This window comes from Hemiscyllium ocellatum, chromosome 42 (assembly GCF_020745735.1).
Source record: "Hemiscyllium ocellatum isolate sHemOce1 chromosome 42, sHemOce1.pat.X.cur, whole genome shotgun sequence".
Lineage (NCBI taxonomy): Eukaryota > Metazoa > Chordata > Chondrichthyes > Orectolobiformes > Hemiscylliidae > Hemiscyllium > Hemiscyllium ocellatum.
In genome coordinates, this window is record NC_083442.1 from 35,487,910 (window position 1) to 35,507,858 (window position 19,949).

Here is a 19,949-nt window from a genome sequence, read left to right on the forward strand (position 1 = left end):
ATGTTGTACATCTCTATGACTCTTTAAAAAGGTACCTTTCAGCTCATCCCAACTCATTGTTCTAGTATCTAAATCTCCTGACCTTGCATGACCCTGCGCAAACTCTGTACTTGCCTTTCTCTCTCTCTTTCTCTCTCTCTGTCCATGAACACTTTACTGCCCTGTTCACTGTGTTTAGTACAAAGTAGAATCATGATAATGGAGTTTTACTGCCAGATGAGTTCAGTGGCTGCCACTGAATAACTGCAACATGTGGATACACCAGCTCAAAAAGTAATCATGCCTCCCGTCTTACCGTTGTGCACAAAGATGATCTGACCACTGTCGATCTGTTCCTGGGTAAACTCCAGGATGCTGTCACCCGAAGATGATTTGAGAGCCACATGGCCATTGGATGGAGGCTTGATAGAATATATCAATTCTTCTGCAGGGGTGTCTGGATCCTCACTGTTCAATAAATCCTGTGAGATCTCAGCAATGCTGTGTTCCCACATCTAAGAATAAGAATGATTTTCTGCCATTAGAAATATTGAAAAAGGTGCATATTTCACTCATTATCAATTCTCAAATATTAATTGTGTCATTGTTGGGACCCAAATTGATCAAATGCTAACATACAAACATGACAAACATTTCTTAGGAGCAGGAATAGGCCATTCTGCCCTTTGCTCAGTAATTTGTACATGTTTTAGTAGTCTTTGGTTTTGTGAAGATACCCAATATAGAAAACACTCTCTATTACAGTGATTCTTACATAATTCATGGGTTTGTCAAAATGACTCTGCCTGCAGCATCCACTGAGCTAATTCCACCTTAAATGACCTTATCCTTTGTTCGGATGTATCCTTTAGCCCCTCAAGACCGTGTCAGATAGAAGCCCCTCTCTTCTTTGTACCTCAGTTCATTACCTGCTGTTTAAAATGAAGAAGAGAGCCTCAGACACAAGAATACACCTAACTAGATAAGAAACAAAGTTTGAGAAAGGCTATCGCAACTTGAAAGAGGAACATGGTTGAGCAGAGCTAATGGATAATCAACTCCAGCAAATTGCACTGAGTGGACAATCAAGGTGAGGTACTTCATCCTGGATGGTGGGGGTATGCTTCTTGAGTCTTGCCAGAGTTACACTCATCCAGGCAAGTGGAGAATAGTGCTTTGTAACAAATGGACTAAGCTAACACACTGGAAAACGATTGCGTTGGTAGAAGTACAAATGCAAGAATAAAATCAGGCAGTACACTGATCAGTAATGCAGAAGGCTGTACAGTTAGTTATCTGTTACAAGAATAATATCCAGTCCAGAGTAAATACCATTTGAGTATACATTGGGTTAGATCATTAATGGATAGAATGCATTATATAAATCGTAGTTGACAAGAAGCCACATCAGAACATTAATTTGCCCCTTTGGAATATCAACTCACAGCAAGTCCCAAAGGGGTATTAATTAACAGCATGCCTTAAATAATAATGGAAACAAAAATCAGAAAGAAGTCTTAGCGAAGAGTGTGGTAGAATACAACTTCAAAAAATATGTAATATACAGTGATTATAGCTCTCCAACTAATATTAGTTCTGTTCTCCACGATTTCTCAATCCAGTAAAATATATTGAAGTACATATTCTTAATAGATTTGACCCTATCTTTTAGGCTGGTAAATTCTTCCTCATCTCTGAATGACTGATGATAAAGCAGCATTCTCTTCCCTCCAACCTGATAGACTATGACACTCATATCACCAGTCATCAGTTCAAAAAGAGTTTCTATTTAATAGAGATTAAGTTACACTTGAGCACACAATACAGCAGTGACATCACAACTGTAATCTCTACATCTGATATATATCTTTTATTAATTTGATTGCCTCCCTACCAAGAATTAGGAAAGAAACTCTGAGAAACAAAAATATGCTTGAAACCATTAGTAGATCTGACAGGAGGAAAGAACAGAAATCAACATTTCAGGCATGGATGCAACATCAGTACTGGGTCATTAGCATTTGAAAAGAAACATTAAGGTGCTATATAAAGTCAAGATGGAAAGAGTAAAGAAAAAAAACACCCCAAAATGAACACATGCACAAGAGTGACCAGCAAAGTGCTTAGTGTAGATGGTTAAACAGAGCAAAGAACATAGAGCTGGAAGTATGAAAAACTAGCAAAGAAAAGCCACTTTAACAACAACAACCTGTCTTTTGTAAAACAACTTTAATGTTGCTTCCAAGACACTTCACTTGAGTATTAGAAAGCAAAAGGTGAGTGTGAACCTGATGAGAAAATACAGGGCAAATTAAAACTTTAGTTTTTAATGAGTGACTGAGGGAAGTAAAGTCAGGATGCTGAGACAAAGAAATAAAAACATGGAATTCCAGAGCTTAGGATCCAGGCAGCCATATCAGGACAGGATTTCCAAAAAATTTAAAACAAAGTTGGGACACATATCCAAAATACCATGACACAGTAAGCTGAAATAAAAAGCACACACAAGGCTGGAAATATTCAGCAGATTTGGCATAATCTGTGGAGAGCTGAGGTTTTACCTCTCATCTGCTTTGATGCTGAGCTGTGTATTTCCAGCACATCCTGTTTTCATTTTTTATAAATTCAGTGAGCTGGCAGAATATACTAAAATCTGGCTCAAAATTGCCACCCAGTGTCTATCCACAGAAACACTGCCACCCAGTGTCTATCCCCAGAAACACTGCCACCCAGTGTCTATTCACAGAAATACTGCCACCCAGTGTCTATCCACAGAAATACTGCCACCCAGTGTCTATCCCCAGAAACACTGCCACCCAGTGTCTATCCACAGAAATACTGCCACCCAGTGTCTATCCACAGAAATACTGCCACCCAGTGTCTATCCCCAGAAACACTGCCACCCAGTGTCTATCTGAAGGGCTTATGCTCGAAACGTCGAATTCTCTATTCCTGAGATGCTGCCTGGCCTGCTGTGCTTTGACCAGCAACACATTTGCAGCTCTATCCACAGAAATACTGCCACCCAGTGTCCATCCCCAGAAATACTGCTACCCATTGCCAATCCCCAGACCTCCCACCCAATATCGATGTACAGGCGTACGGCTATCCAGTATCCATCTTCAGAAATGATGTGGAAGAGCCAGTATTGGACTGGGGTAGACAAAGTTAAAACTCACTCAACACCACGTTATAGTTCAACAGGTTCATCCGGAAGCATTAGCTTTTGGAGCGCTGCTCCTTCATCAGGTGGTTGTGGATATAAGATCATAAGACACAGAAATTAAAGCAAAATATTACAGTGTGTGCAACTGAAATAATATATTGAACAATCCCTAAATAAACTACCACCTAGTGTCCATCCCCAGAACAAGATCAAAAGTCACACGACACCAGATTATCATCCAACAGATTTATTTGAAAACTCTAATTTTTGGAGCGCTGTGCCTGATGAAGGAGCTGCACTCTGAGAGCTTGTGTTTTCAAACAAATCCATTGGACTATATCCTGGTGTCATGCGATTTTTGACCTTGTCCAATCCAGTCCAACACTGGCACCTCCACATCATCCCCAGAACCCATCCTCAGACACACTGGCACCCAAGGTCCATCCCCAGAAATACCCAGTGTCCACCTCCAGACACATTGACACTCATTGTTGAGGTCTAGTATCTACTATTTTAAATAAACCTAAAATGAAGTTGGACAGCCCTAATGGTGCACCTCAATAAGAACAAAAGTGAAGCGGTCAACAGAAATATATCATAATTAAACTGGAATGTCAACTCTGGAGTTTATGATGCTCCTTCGTCCCAAGGAGACCACTGTTGTTCAAAGGCCTCCACAGGGCTGGTATACTCTGATCTTCAATTTCTAGTCCCAGGACATTCCACCCACTGCACATTCACAGAAAGATTGCAATCCAAATGCTGTCCTCAGCATCATTGCCACCCCAGCTTCCAATCCTGCAAACAGTGAGTCATAGAGTCATTGAGATGTACAGCACAGAAACAGACCCTTCGGTCCAACCCGTCCATCCCAATCAGATATCCCAACCCAATCTAGTCTCACCTGCCAGCCCTTGGCCTATATCCCTCCAAACACTTCCTATTCATACACCCATCCAAATGCCTCTTAAATGTTGCAATTGTACCAGCCTCCACCACTTCCTCTGGCAGCTCATTCCATACACGTACCACCCTCTGTGTGAAAAAGTTGCCCTGTAGGTCTCTTTTATATCTTTCCCCTCTCACCCTAAACCTATGCCCTCTAGTTCTGGACTCCCCGACCTCAGGGAAAAGACTTTGACGTTTACCCTATCCATGCCCCTTATAATTTTGTAAACCTTTATAAGGTCACCCCTCAGCCTCCGATGCTCCAGGGAGAACAGCCCCAGCCTGTTCAGCCTCTCCCTGTAGCTCAAACCCTCCAACCCTGGCGACATCCTTGTAAATCTTTTCTGAATCCTTTCAAGTGGCATGGAAAGTTTAAATTATCCTGCACTCTGCTCATTTCTCATATTGATGAATGTAAAATTCATGAAATAGTTGCTAAAATCTAATTTATTTTGAATTAGACCTGAAAAAAAACATCAATGTTCATTCAGGCAGATCTTTATAAAAGCTTTTGAATTGGGCAAAGTTAGAAGTGATTTTGATACCTTTTTAACTTAAACCATCCCTTTGCTAATATGTAAGGAACTTCTAACAATGTCAAAAAAAAACCACAAGTCTGTATGTGGTAGCAGTGCTAGAAATCACTTATTTGGCTCTCCTAAACATGGAGAGTTTGGAGGTGTTAGCAAAGAGTGCCATTCCTTGCAGTGAATGTATTTGGTCTTTAAGTGGTTAGATCTTTAATTTGTATTACCCAGTAGATTCATTCTAGGAGTGAGGAGTGAATATAAACTACACTATTACCTTCAATTCAGTATTAGTGGTAACAACAGGAGCCTCATCATTAACGGGGATCACAGTGACAATAACTGACTTTGGCTCACTCTGTCTGTCAATCTCAGACATATTGGCAATCACGGTGAAGCTGTCCATCAATGTTTCACTGTTATCGTGAAAATAAAACACCGCTTCTTCTTCCACCTAAAAATGTGCAGAAAAGGAATATTAGGAAAGAAGAACACAGCAACGTTAAACTAATTATTTAAATCAATAGAACACCATATACACCACAGACCCAGTTACTGCACTTCAGTGGGTATTTTGTGCATTTCATTGGCACTTTCGTTTTACTCATACGTCCACTGAACAAAGAGCACAGATGTGCCTCACGTAGGGGAGGGTCAGTGTTGGAACAGGTGAGTTCCAAAAGACAAGTAAGAACAGAGATATAGATAGGGTTGACGGGAAGGAACATTTCCCCTTGATGGAAGGATCAGTGATCGAGGGCATGGGTTTAAGATGATGGGCAAAAGGTTGAGAGGAGATGTAAGGAAAATCAATTTAATCCGTAGGGTGGAGGGAATCTGGAACTCACTGTCTTTACGGCAGCAGAGGCCAAAACCGTCATAACATGATACTTCTTTTCAGAAATATTTAGATGTATATTTGTGATGCCAAGGCGTACAAGGCCAAATTCAAGAAAATGGGATTAGAAAAGTTGGGAGCTTGTTTTTGACTGGCACAGATTTGATGGGCATTTTTCTGTGCTGTCGATCTCTAATATTATTTTTAAGCAAAACTAAACAATGCAGCCAACTGTAAACTTTCCCGGGGTAGCATGTTGAGGGCACCCACTGCTTTTCAGAACATGCATTTGGCAGTATGCATAAAGATTTCTCTAAATCGGTGGCGAGTGTTGGCTGCATAACACATACTGAGGGCAATTAGACAAGAGAAAGGTGACCAACAAAAGAAAATACCATTCAATCTACCTCTTGCATAGTAAAAGATGTAACACTTCCTTCAACAATGCCTTGTCGTCCAATTCTGCCATGTTTTGGAGTTTTGGTAACATAAAATTCAAAATTTGATGAGGTAAGATAATTGGAAACATTTAAGATATCTCCAGTGAGGACCCGTGCATCGCCTTCATTCACGGAGATATTCTGTGTCACCAAGATAATTACATCAGGAATGAGTTCCACCAGCACAGTTAGTCCATCCACCGTTTTAAATCCATTGGTAACATCAAGAACAAAAGCATCCCCCTGAGTGCTGAATCTGGAATTAAGGTATTGAACTCTGCCTCTATTTATGTCATCTTGAGAAAACGACTTGAGGGGTTTCTGTTGTCCAGTCAGTTGGCTCTCAGTAACCATGACCAACTGACCATGCACAGGAGCAGTTTTCACAGTGTAGATTAAATCTGATGGAACACTGTCATTGTGAGAAACCTGCCAAAGAAAAGCACATAAAATAAAACACACTTAGTTAAAACATAAATAATAGATTGATTGTTGTTAATTGAATCACCAATATAGACATCATGGTTTTACAGGCCTAGGCAAACAAATGGACTGAGCTGCCAGTGGAAATGGTGGAGACTGGTACAATCACAACATTTAAAAGCATCTGGATAGACACAGGAATAGGAAGGGTTTAGAGGGATGCTGGCCAAATACTGGCAAATGGGACTAGATTAGGTTAGGATACCTGGTCAGCATAGACGAGTTGGACCATGCAGTATAGCTCTATGACTCTAAATATCAACCATGGGATTTTGTTAGTATCTTGTCTTACAATTGTTACCATATATTGTGTCAATTTGAGAGAAGGATCCACAAGGCTTCCACAACAGACAGTCTCATGTTTGCTCTGAATAAACAAGCAGCATTAGGGAAATATCACTTTCAAAATGTTTAAAGTGACAATCAATCATCAGAATAATCAGAAGTTTCTCTGACTGTGTGGTAAGTGTCAGCCTGTGTAGCACATACTGAGGAAAATGTTCAAAAAACACTGAGGCCATCAGACAAGGGAAGGATGGCTATCAAAGGACAGAGAAATTTTGAACAATCATATGGTGGCATAATGGTTAGCATTGCTGCCTCATAGTACCAGGGACCCAGGTTTGATTCCAGCCTTCGGTGACTGCATTGTATATTCTCCTCATGTCTACATGGGTTTCCGCCAGGTGCTCCAGTCTCCTCCCCCAATCCAAAGTTGCTCAGGTTAGGTGCATTAGCCACAGTAAATGTGGGGATGGAGTGGGATACTCCTCAGAGGATTGATGCAGATTCAATGGACTGAATGGCCTCTTTCTGGTTTGTGGGGTTTCGAAGGAAATAACCTTTCTGAAAATCTGGGTTTTTTTCAGTGTTGCTCTTTTGCTTCATTCCTTTTATACATTGTTAAGAAAAATTGATCAATCTCAAATTTTAAATTAACAATAGACCCAGAGTCGGTTACCATCTATACATAGTAGAGCTTACTAACTTCACTCTTCAAGATCTGGTAGGAGGTTCTAGACCATACCCTCTAGTCCTAGTCAGACTGATCAGTGGAAACACTTTGTTACTAACAGCCCTATTATTTCCTCATAACGTTGATTAGTTCCCATCTTAACATCCAAAATCCCAGAAAATACAATACTTCTTCTGAGAAATATCTCCTTGTAATTTAATGACTTAACCCTTGGAGTCTAAGTATCATGCTGGTCAACCCACACTGCATTTCCTCCAAGGCCAGTATATCTTTTCCATCTACTCAGGATTGCTGACAGTGTTCCACAACACTTTGACCAGGGATTTGTGTAATTGAAATGAAACTTCTAACCCTTGTATGGCGAGCATTCCATTCGCTTTTCTTTTAAGCTATAGTCTGTAAGCAATTAGACTTTAATGATCTGCGTACCTGGACCCCCAAGTCTCATTGGAATTTGACTCTTTGTAATTTTTCACAATTTAAGCTTTTAAAGTCTTTCGAGTTGCTTTCCTTATTTTTGCATAATTGCTCAGATTTTACTGTTCAGTAGGAAGCCTGTACTTTGTGGATACTCAGTGAATCAAACAAGTTCACTCCTGGTCTACTACTTGCTGTGTGAGAAATATACATCAGGAGTCAGTCAGCATTCTCAACAGTCTGAGCTCAATATCAAACTTACCCAGTCACCACAGCACATTTTTTTAGCAAATTTCCTCTATATATGATATTAAGAAGAGTTGCAGCCCCAGCTAATACCATTGGTGAAATGTCACAAAGCATAAATTCATAAAGTTCTGTTAAACGTTAAATCTCACACATCATGATCCCATTAATTGAATTTCCAAAATAAAGTTTAAAAAAGGACACAGGAGCATGAAAAATACAGCTTCTTCCATCCATCCGGTCCCAAATCTCAATCGCCCACTTCCTCAAATATCCAGAAAGTTTTTATTTCAAATATCCCACACCCTCTGTCTTCCACTCCCCAGAGTCACCATTCCAGATGTTCACTGCTCTTTATGCAAACAAGTTAAATCTCAGCTGTCGATATATCTTCCCATGTATAAGCTTCAGCCCAAGTTCTCAGCTTTGAAGTTTCTAACTATCTCAAACAGATTATTGGAATACAATTCATATAATATTTATTCTTGAAAAAATATCTCTCCTGACTCTACTTCACCAGAGTAAACAATTTGAGATTCTTCAACCTGACATCATAGCTGAGCTATTTTTAACTGGCTAAATAAGAACAAATGGAAACTATCCAAGCAGCATGTAATTCACCTTGTGCTATCATGCTAGTCACATAATACATTAATGGAGTTACCGACTACACAGTCATTGATCTCCATCAACAGACCTAGACATGAGGTAAATAAATCCCACGGAGGATAGCTTTGGGACCATTAGATCCGCAGGTCACCTGTTTTTCTAAATCACATCTCTTGTTTCAAATTACTCATCTACCAGATGCCAAAATTCTATCTTTTGAGGGAAGTCTATCTAATCTTTGTTTGAATGAATCAATCCTAACCATTTCCATTGTCTTTTTAGGGGTCTCTTTCATAGGCTGACTACTCTTGCTCACTGAAATATCGTTTCCGCCAATTGATTTTGAGTTTGGCTCCCAAGGCCCTACCCAACCCTTTGACAGCAGGTTGTATCTTCTGTCCTGGACCATAAGACATAGGAGCATAATAAAGCCAGTTGACCCATTGGATGTGCTCTGTCTTTTGATCATGGTTGATATGTTTCTCAATCCCATTCTCCTGCCTTCTCCCTATAACCTTTGAATCCCTTACCAATCAAGAACCTATCAATCAAGGTGAAACAACTGGTCCTAGTCAACATTATCTAGTCCTTTAGAATCCTAAAGAGTGTAATCAAGGAATGCCTTGTCTTCCCAAGCAAAACATGCCTAACCTACAGCCATAGAGATCTAAAGCACAGAAAAAGGCCCCTTGGCCCACTCCATCTGTGCCAGGCAAAAACAAGTACCTGCATTTCTCCATTCCTCTCATCACTCTGGCTGCTCTCTTATGTATGTTTTCATTCTTGCAATATCCTCTCTGTACCACAGTGATATAAATATAAATATAAATATAAATATACAGACCATAACTGTACAGAGTATTTCAATCAAGGTCACACCACTGATTCATAACGTGACAGAATTATTTCACTGGTTCAGCTCAATTTTCATCTTTTAACACATCCCACCATCTGTTTTTCTGTTAATCTGCCACCAAGGATTGTTGCAATAGATTTATTTATTGTCTATCAAGATCACTTTGATCTCTGTAACTTTTCATACACATTATTTTCTTCCAATTAAGTAATAATCAGTTCCTCCATGTGTTGTCCCTTTTGTGAAGCACTTTGAATTTCTTTCCTTGGAATTTTATTTGCCACCCATCTTCCCAGCGTAGTCTAATTCTCCTGTTGCTCTTTCTGTTCAGTGTTTCAGTCCACAGTTCCATTAGTTTTGAATCCATAGAATGACAGCAGGAGATGCAAAAGAAACATTTCCCTTTTTGATACCAAAGCTAGCAGGAAAGGTTGGATAGGTTGTCTTGCTTTTTATTATAAAACAGAATACTGAAGGGAGATCAATAGAGGTTTTAACGAATGTAAAAAAACTTAATAGGGTACACATAGAAAAGGTGTTTTAGTGTGTGTGTTTTTCAGTAGACTTTACACAGAGAGGGTTGAGAATCTGGAACCTACTATTATGTGGAAATGGTCATGGTGAATACTGCACATATGTTAATAAGAAAACTATACAAGTATACGAAGTAGAAAGGGTTAGAAGGATAGGTTGATAGGGTTCTGCAAGGAGCTGAAACTCCAGACTAGATCAAATGTATTCTCTGAATTCAAATATGGCTAGTGTGGTGCCTGTTGGGATGCCTTTTTATATTTTATATAAGTGCAGGTTGTTATGACTGTTCATTGTAATGCGCTTGGTGCACCAAGTTTGGATCTTCCTGGCTCTTTTACAGTCTAATTGCTGAAGGAAATAAATAAAGTTTGAAAAAGGGAAACATTTTGATAACTGAGAAATTAGATGGGAAATTACACAACATGGACCATATAACACAATCAGAAGGATGAACATTTTACATTAAATGTAAAAGAGGATAGGCGGGAGTTAAATAAGAGTATATTAATGCTTAGAGAATTTCTCCAAGTACTAAATTTACCTTAGTAAACCTATTCACCCGGGATTAATCTCAAGGACACAAACTATGGACTACAAAGCTGCTTTAAAATAGTTGACATGCAGAAGCTAAGTTGCATTCTCACAGACAACCAGAAGCAAAATATTTAAATGAGAGGCAATAAAGTTTCAGAAGTAATTCCAGATTCCGTAGTGAGCATGAAGAAAGACATGTAACTGTTTCACTTCATTAATATGAACATAAAGGAGAAGGTCAAGCTTGAATCCTCAGGCAAAAGTAATGAGTACATTTTCACAGCGGTGGGGATGCCAAGCAAGTGGTATCAATTATCCTGAAACAGAATCAAATGTTACAAAAGAATTTTGGAAGTAGTCAAACAGATTTCCTATACACAAAAAGGCCAGATATCACAGCTGTAAAGTGTAAGAGAGAAAAATGTGTCACATCACCACCAGATGGTAGTATTAGACAGTGTAGATCTCCACTTGCATAGTTAACAATATCGAGAGATGCACTATTTAGTACTATATAGTATTGGATCACCCACCTCAGAAGGATGGGAAGCAAGAAATGTCCTACAGGATTAAAACCCTTGGAACTCTGGCTCCCACTCTCAGAGCCATACAGCACGGAAACAGCCCCTTTCTTCCAACCAGTCCATGGTGAACATCACCCCAAATTAAACGAGTCCCACCTGCCTGCTCTGGCCCAAACCCTTCCAAACCTTTCCTGTTCATGTACTTAACCAAATGTCTTTTGAACATTGCATTTGTACCCACATTCACCACTTCCTCAAGAAGTTCATTCCATAGGCAAACCACCCTCTATGTAAGAAAAGGTTTCCCCTCATGCTTTCTGGTCTTGAAATCCACCATCTGAGTGAAAATTTAACTACCAATAACATGGTGAACATCATCCCAAATTAAACGAGTCCCACCTGCCTGCTCTGGCCCAAACCCTTCCTAACCTTTCCTATTCATGTACTTAACCAAATGTCTTTTGAACATTGCATTTGTTCACTGCAATCCTATAACCCTCATTATTTTATAAACTTCTGTAAGGTGGTCTCTTAATGTCCAAGGCTTCAGTGAAAATAACTCCCATCCTATCCAACCTTTCCGTATAACTCAAACCTTCCATACCTCCCAACATCCTGGTAAATCTCTTCTGAACCCTCTCCAACTTAACAGTATCCTTCCTATAACTGGGCAACTAAAACTGGACCAGTATTCCAGAAGAGACCTCACCAATGTCCTGTACAACCTCAACATGATGACCCAACATTCTCAAAGAACTGAGCATTGAGATCAAACATGCTACATGCATTTTTAACCCACCCTGTTTATATGTGATGCAATCTTCAAATCCCATTGAGAGACATTAAGCAAAGTTGAGGGAGGGTTTATTGGAAATTGGGGTCCCCTTTAAACCTATCCAGTGAGCAGTCCATATTTGATATTTCCTGTGCAGTTTGATACCTCATTTAGAAACATAGAGATGTACAGCATGGAAACAGACCCTTTGGTCCAACCTGTCCATACCGTCCATGCTAACCCAATCTAGTCCCACCTGCCAGCACCCGGCCCATATCCCTCCAAACTCTTCCTATTCATATACCCACCCAAATGCCTCTTAAATGTTGCAATTGCACCAGCCTCCACCACATCCTCTGGCAGCTCATTCCATACACATACCACCCTCTGCATGAAAAAGTTGCCACTTAGGTCTCTTTTATATCTTTCCCCTCTCACCCTAAACCTATGCCCTCGAGTTCTGGACTCCCCAGGGAAAAGATTTTGCCTATTTATCCTATCCATGCCTCTCATAATTTTGTAAACCTCTATAAGGTCACCCCTCAGCCTCCGGTGCTCCAGGGAAAACAGCTGCAGCCTGTTCAGCCTCTCCCTGTAGCTCAGATCCTCCAACTCTGGCAACTTCCTTGTAAATCTTTTCTGAACCCTTTCAAGTTTCACAACATCTTTCCGATAGGAAGGAGACCAGAATTGCACGCAATATTCCAACAGTGGCCTAACCAATGTCCTGTACAGCCACAACATGACCTCCCAATTGTACTCAATACTCTGACCAATAAAGGAAAGCATACCAAACGCCTTTTTCACTGTCCTACCTACCTGTGACTCCACTTTCAAGGAGCTATGAACCTGCACTCCAAGGTCTCTTTGTTCAGCAACACTCCCTAGGACCTTACCATTAAGTGTATAAGTCCTGCTAAGATTTGCTTTCCCAAAATGCAGTATTTATCTAAATTAAACTCCATCTGCCACTTCTCAGCCCATTGGCCCATCTGGTCAAGACCCTGTTGTAATCTGAGGTAACCCTCTTTGCTGTCCACTACACCTCCAATTTTGGTATCATCTGCAAACTTACTAACTGTACCTCTTATGCTCACATCCAAATCATTATTGTAAATGACAAAAAGTAGAGGGCCCATAACTTGTTTTACAAGCATTAACAAAAGATTTATCACTGCAATTTTCTTCCAAGGGATGAAAATGCATGGAGACAAAAGTTAAGCTGGCATCATGAGCAGCTACCTAGGATCAATGGCCAAGAGGCTACAGATAGGTGATTGAATTGGCAGAGATGGTCAGCTTCCAAAATAATGTATTTCAACAGGGATAGTTGGGGAGAGGGAGATATGAGCAAAAGCAAAGGCTTGAGCCACCACCTCTTGAAGAAGGACCAGGAATTCCTCTACATCAGTCTGAGTGAAGAACAAAGACAGCTGCCACTAAAGACTAAAGACTGGAAAACCGATGTGGAGGAGCATTGTCTCTACTTCTCTATTTTACAGGACTCAGGATCAGTTACACATTCTAATCTGTCATGGGATACACATTTCTTTTCTTTACCTAACTAACCGAAGTACCAAACCTAAACTAAATTTATTGAGAAACCCATTAGGAAATTGCTAGAAATCATTGACTATATTAGGTAACCATGATCTTGTACCAGCTAAAATCAAAATTATGGAAGAATGGAATAAGTCATTGGAAAGGACACTGATTTACCTGATTATTTTTTTATTTCAGGATCTAGTAACAGGTTAATAGTAAAATTCTCTTGATAACTCAATTAATAATCACTACAACAAAACCACGTTGTTTAAAGCTTTAGTCAAAATTCAAAGCCTGTACTACAGCAGTTGACATTAACTAGGGCAGATATTAGGTGTCATAATTATCCCTGGCAACCCTAGAAATAAGAACGGGATAAAAGGCTCGAGTATCTCATCACGAAGTTAACCGTTAGAGAGAATGGGATTAAGCTTTATGTGATAGCTTCACTAATTAAATAGTTGCTGATACTCATTGTGAAAGTGGATCATGAAAATATATAATGGATAATGCCTGAAAATTATTGAAAAATAATTAATGCGTTAAAGCTTTAGTCAAAATTCAATGCCTGTACTACATCAGCTGATGTCAACTAGAGCAGATATTAAGTGTCATAATTATCCCTGGCAACCTTAGAAATAAGGAGGGGGGAGGGTAGGAAATAGTAGCAAAACTTTAACAAGGCAGCTTTAATGTGTCTCCAGTACCTGTATGTAAAGCTGGAAGAATGAGAATTTATTATGCAGGCAGTTAATGATAAAGGAAGACTGCAAACATTTTATCATTTATTGGAGAAACAAAGAATAGTAGAATTCAATTTAGTTTGTTAATTAATTACACTGAACCAACGGATTGGAGTGTAATTAATTATCATCAATAAAATTCAGCGTTGATGTAGCAATACGTGAATGGGAAGAGCTAGATTATTTGTTTGATTGACAGGAACAGGAACAGGAACAGAGACAGAGCCAGAGACAGAGACAGAGACAGAGCAGGGAAGTTAAAACTGGAGTGGAGAAGCCAGCAAAGAATACTCAAGTTTTATATTTGTTAATCAGAGCCTGGAAGTAAGGGAAAATACATTAACCATTAAAACACCAGCAGTTTCACAGCATTCCATCATTCTCCAAAGTAGATGTATTTTGAGGTTTGCACCCACACACTGGGACAATGGTAAGGTATTTGAACAAACAAATTTAAATTTATATACTTTTATCATATCTGTGAGTTATCCCAAAGCATTTTATCAATCAACGCATTACTAGAGTCACCCAGATAACTGATGATGGAAAATGTGGCAGTCAATTTGTTTATCACAAAATATCACAAACAGAAAAGTAATGACTGATTAATATGTTTTGAGTGTTAATGGAATATTGATTGACTAAGACCAGGAGAATGCCTAAGTTCTTTTTGAATAGTTCAGAGGAGTGTTTCACATCTGAACAAACAAACAACCTGGTTTTAATATCTCAATCAAAATAGTACTTTGATGTAACACTCCCCCGAGATTGCATTGAATTGCCAGTGTAAATTGTGTGCTAAGGTGTACAATGGGGATTGAACTAACCAACAACTTAACATAATTTATGCTTAGACAAATCAATGCTTGCAGGAAAAAAATATTGGCTGCATAGGCCAAATAACTCAACAAAGTAAGTGTAGTAAAAACAGTTTACTGAGGCCAAATTCAATACTTCTGTGATTAAGAAATAAATTCTAGATACACATTGTAACTTTAACTGAACAACCTTAAGTCAATAATATTAAAGCACTCATCAACTCCAGGGGTCTGTCTGGAGAGAGCTTGTCAATTTATTCCTAGTGACTGATCTTGTTTATTGACACCTTAAGGGTTTCCTGTCATCTAATCTAGATGCAATTTAAGCTATTTCTCACAGTCCCTTAAAATAACTAGCGGTTTGGAGTTCTAATACTGAACTGTTCTCAAACTAACCATTGATCTAAAGCAGGTGTAGCCAATCAGATCCATCTGGTGGCAGCAATTCAATTCTTTAAAAAAAATCTAGGCAAATAATTTAGTTTCTCTGCTGATAATTAACAACCTCAAGAATTTCTTTCAGGACAGATTGCGCAGCCTGTAGGAGGAGGAGGCAAATCATTCAACCACTCCAACAGACAAATCTTTGTGCACAAGCAATCTCTTCAAGCAGAACTATTGGAGGAAACATCAACTTCTTTGCATAAATAACCAATTTTCATTCACTATGGAAATTATGCTATCACTCGACGTTAGCATTAAGCTGAACGAGTTTGGTTTAAGGACTTTGTTAGCAAAATAGCTGCATGATTTGAATGCTGTCAATTTAGTTGCTTTTTAAATAAATCAGTGTTACTCAAAAGAGGCAGAATATCTTCTTAATGAATCTCACTTTAATTTTCCTCCACAGTGTGAGTTGGTGCATTCACAAAGGTACAAGTTAGAGGGAATTATTAATTAAATAGTTTATACTTACAAGGAGTTGATCTCTCCAAATTTTCTTTGCTTCCCCTTGGTTGACAAAGATCTTTTTATTGTGTACCACAACTGGTGGGTGTTGATGGCTCTCCAAGAAGATTAAAATGGGAAAAGTTCCCTTTGTCTTGATCTCTTTCACTTCAACCGTAAAGTTAAAAAAATCTCTTGAATGCTGGCTGTTGTCATGGCGATAAACCACTTGGTCACTGTTTATATCTTTCTGCGAGAAAGAATGATTTGGTTCACCATTTACTAGAATTGTTCCATGTCTAGGCTGAAATGTTATCTGGTATATTATTTCCTCTTCACTCCAAATGTCCATATTGGACTCCACACCAAGGAGATAGCCAAGGATAGGCGACTCTTCTCCTTGGTGAACCAAGAATATGGAATTATTGACTATTCTCAGGTATGGATCTAATGCATGCACTTCCAAGACAGTCCTAGTTTGATGCACACCATCAGACACTTGTAGCTGGAATGTTCCTTGTTGAGCTCCGTAATGTTTAAACAACACCTGTTTCTTTTCCATGTCTTCCTGACTGAAACGGGAAAGTTCATGAGCAGTGTCATCTGCAGAGACAATATTACCATTGGAGATCCCCCATTTGGTATAAATCAACTGGGAATCATCAAAATCTGAGTCTGCATCATGAAAACGAAGTTCAGCTGTGGTTAACAAGTGTTGCCCATTTAATGTCACGTTAAATGTCTTGTTCACCACTCGAATTGGTGGCTGATCATTTACTGGTCTTATATAAATACTCAGTGTGCCAAGAACCACATCTACCTCAGGGTCATCATCTTGAGACTGTTCCATAACAACAAAAACAATCTTGTCTTCCAAAGTTTCAGAGTCATCATGCTTATACATTAACTGCTCTTGCAGAATGTCATCATTGGTAAAGATTGTGATAGATTTTTCATGGTCTGGCTGCCTGATCAGTTTCCCATGCTGAGGACCCTGGGTGACATTGTACACAAAAGCAGTGGTACTCTGACCTATAGTGAAAAGTTGATCTTTGGTGATTGTTTGTGTGCCTCCTTCTGTCACAATCAATGGCTTACTCATCAAAATTGGAACCTCTGGATCAATGCCAATCAATATTGGATAAGTATATACTGGTGAGTGTTGGTCTCCAACAAAAACCTGAAACTGGAAGCTGTCTTGGGTTTCCTCAGAATTTCTAACTGTTGCTTCATAAGTGAGACCTATTTGCTTTAAATCCTCTTGGGTGAAGGTAGAACCAACATTTAGCTCCTCATCCAGAACTTGCAACTTTCCTTTATCTGGAGACTTTAAAATAACGTACCTGAATAGATCAGAAGGGATCCTATGGCCTTCTATTGCAGCTTCCAGTTCATTTTGTGTAATCTGTCCTCGTCTAACATTATTTAACTCATTTGGAGATATCTTCAGCAATGTTATTTTAGCTCTCTTTATTTTTATTAAAAAAACATTATTTTCGAGGGTTTGCTGTCCAACTGTCACTGCAAATGTAAGTTTTTCTGTTATATCGTTTCTGCGAAACTCAGGGTCTGTGCTGAAATAGCGAAGATTCCCCTGTTCTATATCATTCTGATGGAATATCTTCACCGGTTTCCATTCCCCATTGTCATCAAATTTCTGCACCTCACCATAATATAATGGCTTAGTAATGTTATATAAAATATCCACCTTCTGCTCGACTGCATTTGTCTCTACAGACAGATTGCTGATGGTGATTAGACTGACACCTCCTTGTGGAAGAATTAAACCAGTATTATTGCCCACTTGCACATCAGGTTTCAAGGCCACTATTCTCAAAGGAGTTGGGCCACTTGTTTGTTCCCCATCAGTGACCTGAAGCAATAACTTAGAAATCTTGGCCCCAGTATTAACATAACGAATATTTCTCAGTTTCAGATCTTGACATGAAAATTCTCCAATCCTCTGGCCAGGATTTCTCAAATCCTCCACAAAACCTGGATCTTTTCTATTAACTATTATAATTTTTAGCTCAGAACAAACATTGTCAACATCTACAATACGAATGATATCTGGACCAAGGGTTTTCCTAGTATGTTTAAGAATTGTCATAAGATTTCCATTTGGGAAGATTAATTCTGGTGGGTCATTGACAGAGATTATCTTTATATTTAATGTGTATTGTTGACCCTGCTTTAAACAATTAGAGATCCCTTTTTTACTATGAACAGAAATTTCAAATTTTAACTGGTCAAGTGACCCTTCAGATCCATCATGTTGATATGTTATATGATGGTTGATTATGTCTAAGAGGGTGAATGCTTTCCTACTCTTTGCACCTGGAATATTCAGTTCCAGGGTACCATATCTTACATTTTGAATTATTTTGAAAACTACTTGAGAATTTCTTACTCCAAACCTGCTCAGATCAATTGTGGGATGAATGTGAATGAGCTCCAAGGTGGATCTTCCTGCTTCTTTTACAATTAATGGTGTCAGATTCAAGAAGCTAGTAAAATTACTGAAGACTTTAGATATGTTCTTATCAAGTAAACAAGGTGCATTGGTGGTTAGGAGCTCGTGAAAACTTGGAATTGGTGTTGCTGAAACTTCATCCTCCAATTTATTCTCCCTTTTCTCCATCCCTTTACTCTCTTCATCCTCACATACAGTACTAATACCCTTGGTGACTAGTGCATCTACCAAACTTTTCTTTTCTAAGTTTACACGCATATTTTGAATACAACCAATGAAAGAGCCAGATATTGTTCCTTCCACTAACACATAGGACAGTCCACGTTTAATTAATTCAAAAGAGGTTTTGTTGTCTATTCCACCAATGAACAGGTGCCCTCGGAGATTCAAATATGCGTCCTTATTGTTAATCAGTTGCTTTTGAGATAATTCATCATCTACTGTAATCTCTATAAAGTTTGTATTAAATAATAGCTTAACACTGTGCCATTTCCCATCACTAACAAAATAAGTATTATTTAATAGAACAACTCCACCTCCATTGTTAAGTAAAACACGGAGATGACCGTCTGTAATTTCTAAGATTATAAAGTCTGTCTGCCATCCTGCATGATAAAGCAATGGTGCTCGCAGAATTGTCGTTTTCAGAAAGCACTCAAATGTCCCCTCTTCTCTTGCATTCCAACTTGGAAAGGAGATATAGGATTTCGGTCCCAGAAAGTTGCTGGGATAGTCATCCCCTGCTAGGATTACATTGCTGCATCCATTCTCTACCTCAGAAATAGTTCTATATTCGGGAAGTGGTTCAAGTGAGAATAAGATGTCATAATCATTGAACACAGCCTTGGAAATACAGCCTCTGAAATGACTGGATTCCCTCGATAGGTAAGGGATCTCTGCCTTCCCAGGTCCACCCACATACAGGCCATTATCAACATTCAACTTATTAAGATGGCCAAGTACTTCTACTGAAGTTGTGAAGAGGTCATCTACAGTCAAACTTAGGGTCTTGTTTTCATACACAAGATAAACATCATGCCAGACGAGATTGTTAAGTTTCAGGCCATTCTGAGAATGCAATACAGTCTCTCCAGATCCAAGTTCTAATTTCACCTGAAAGATAAAAACATACAAAAAATACAATTTTAAAGGGAATCACAGAGGTTGGAAACAGTTAGATTCATATAACTATCATTACCCTGTTCTGTTGGGTTGCATTAATCTTGTAATAATAATAAAGGACAGAGTGAACTTAAGCGAAACAAAGCAACATACTGATTAGTAGGCAGACAAGAGGAATTTCATGTTCTGCAGAGTTTAACAGTACAAATGTCTATTCAATGGAAAGACTTAGATCTTCATAAAAAAAACATTTGTTCAAGGGATGTGAGCATCACTAACCAGTGATTGATTGCCCATCCCTAATTACTTTGAGGGCAGTTAAGAGGAGACCACATTGTCTGTAGGCCAGACCAGATGAGGATAGTAGATTTCCTTCCCTAAAAATCTTTAGTGAACAACTATTGACAATGGTCACTCAGTCACCATTAGATTAGCGTTTTATTGCATTTAAATGTTATCATCTCACATTGTGGGATTGAACCCTCATCCTCACAACTTTAGCCTCGGA

The 19,949-nt window shown here is 39.0% G+C and overlaps 1 protein-coding gene across 1 annotated transcript in view; it reads right to left on the reverse strand.

Annotated features, from left to right (window-relative positions):
• The window catches only part of cspg4 (chondroitin sulfate proteoglycan 4), a 75,158-nt gene that overhangs the window by 19,187 nt on the left and 36,022 nt on the right, over window positions 1–19,949 (reverse strand). Inside the window, exons 3-6 of the mRNA XM_060853689.1 lie at window positions 15,875–19,432; window positions 5,866–6,327; window positions 4,898–5,074; window positions 296–494 (exon numbers count right to left, since the gene is read on the reverse strand). Coding sequence (XP_060709672.1) covers window positions 296–494; window positions 4,898–5,074; window positions 5,866–6,327; window positions 15,875–19,432 — 4,396 coding nt within the window. The remainder of the gene's footprint in view (window positions 1–295; window positions 495–4,897; window positions 5,075–5,865; window positions 6,328–15,874; window positions 19,433–19,949) is intronic.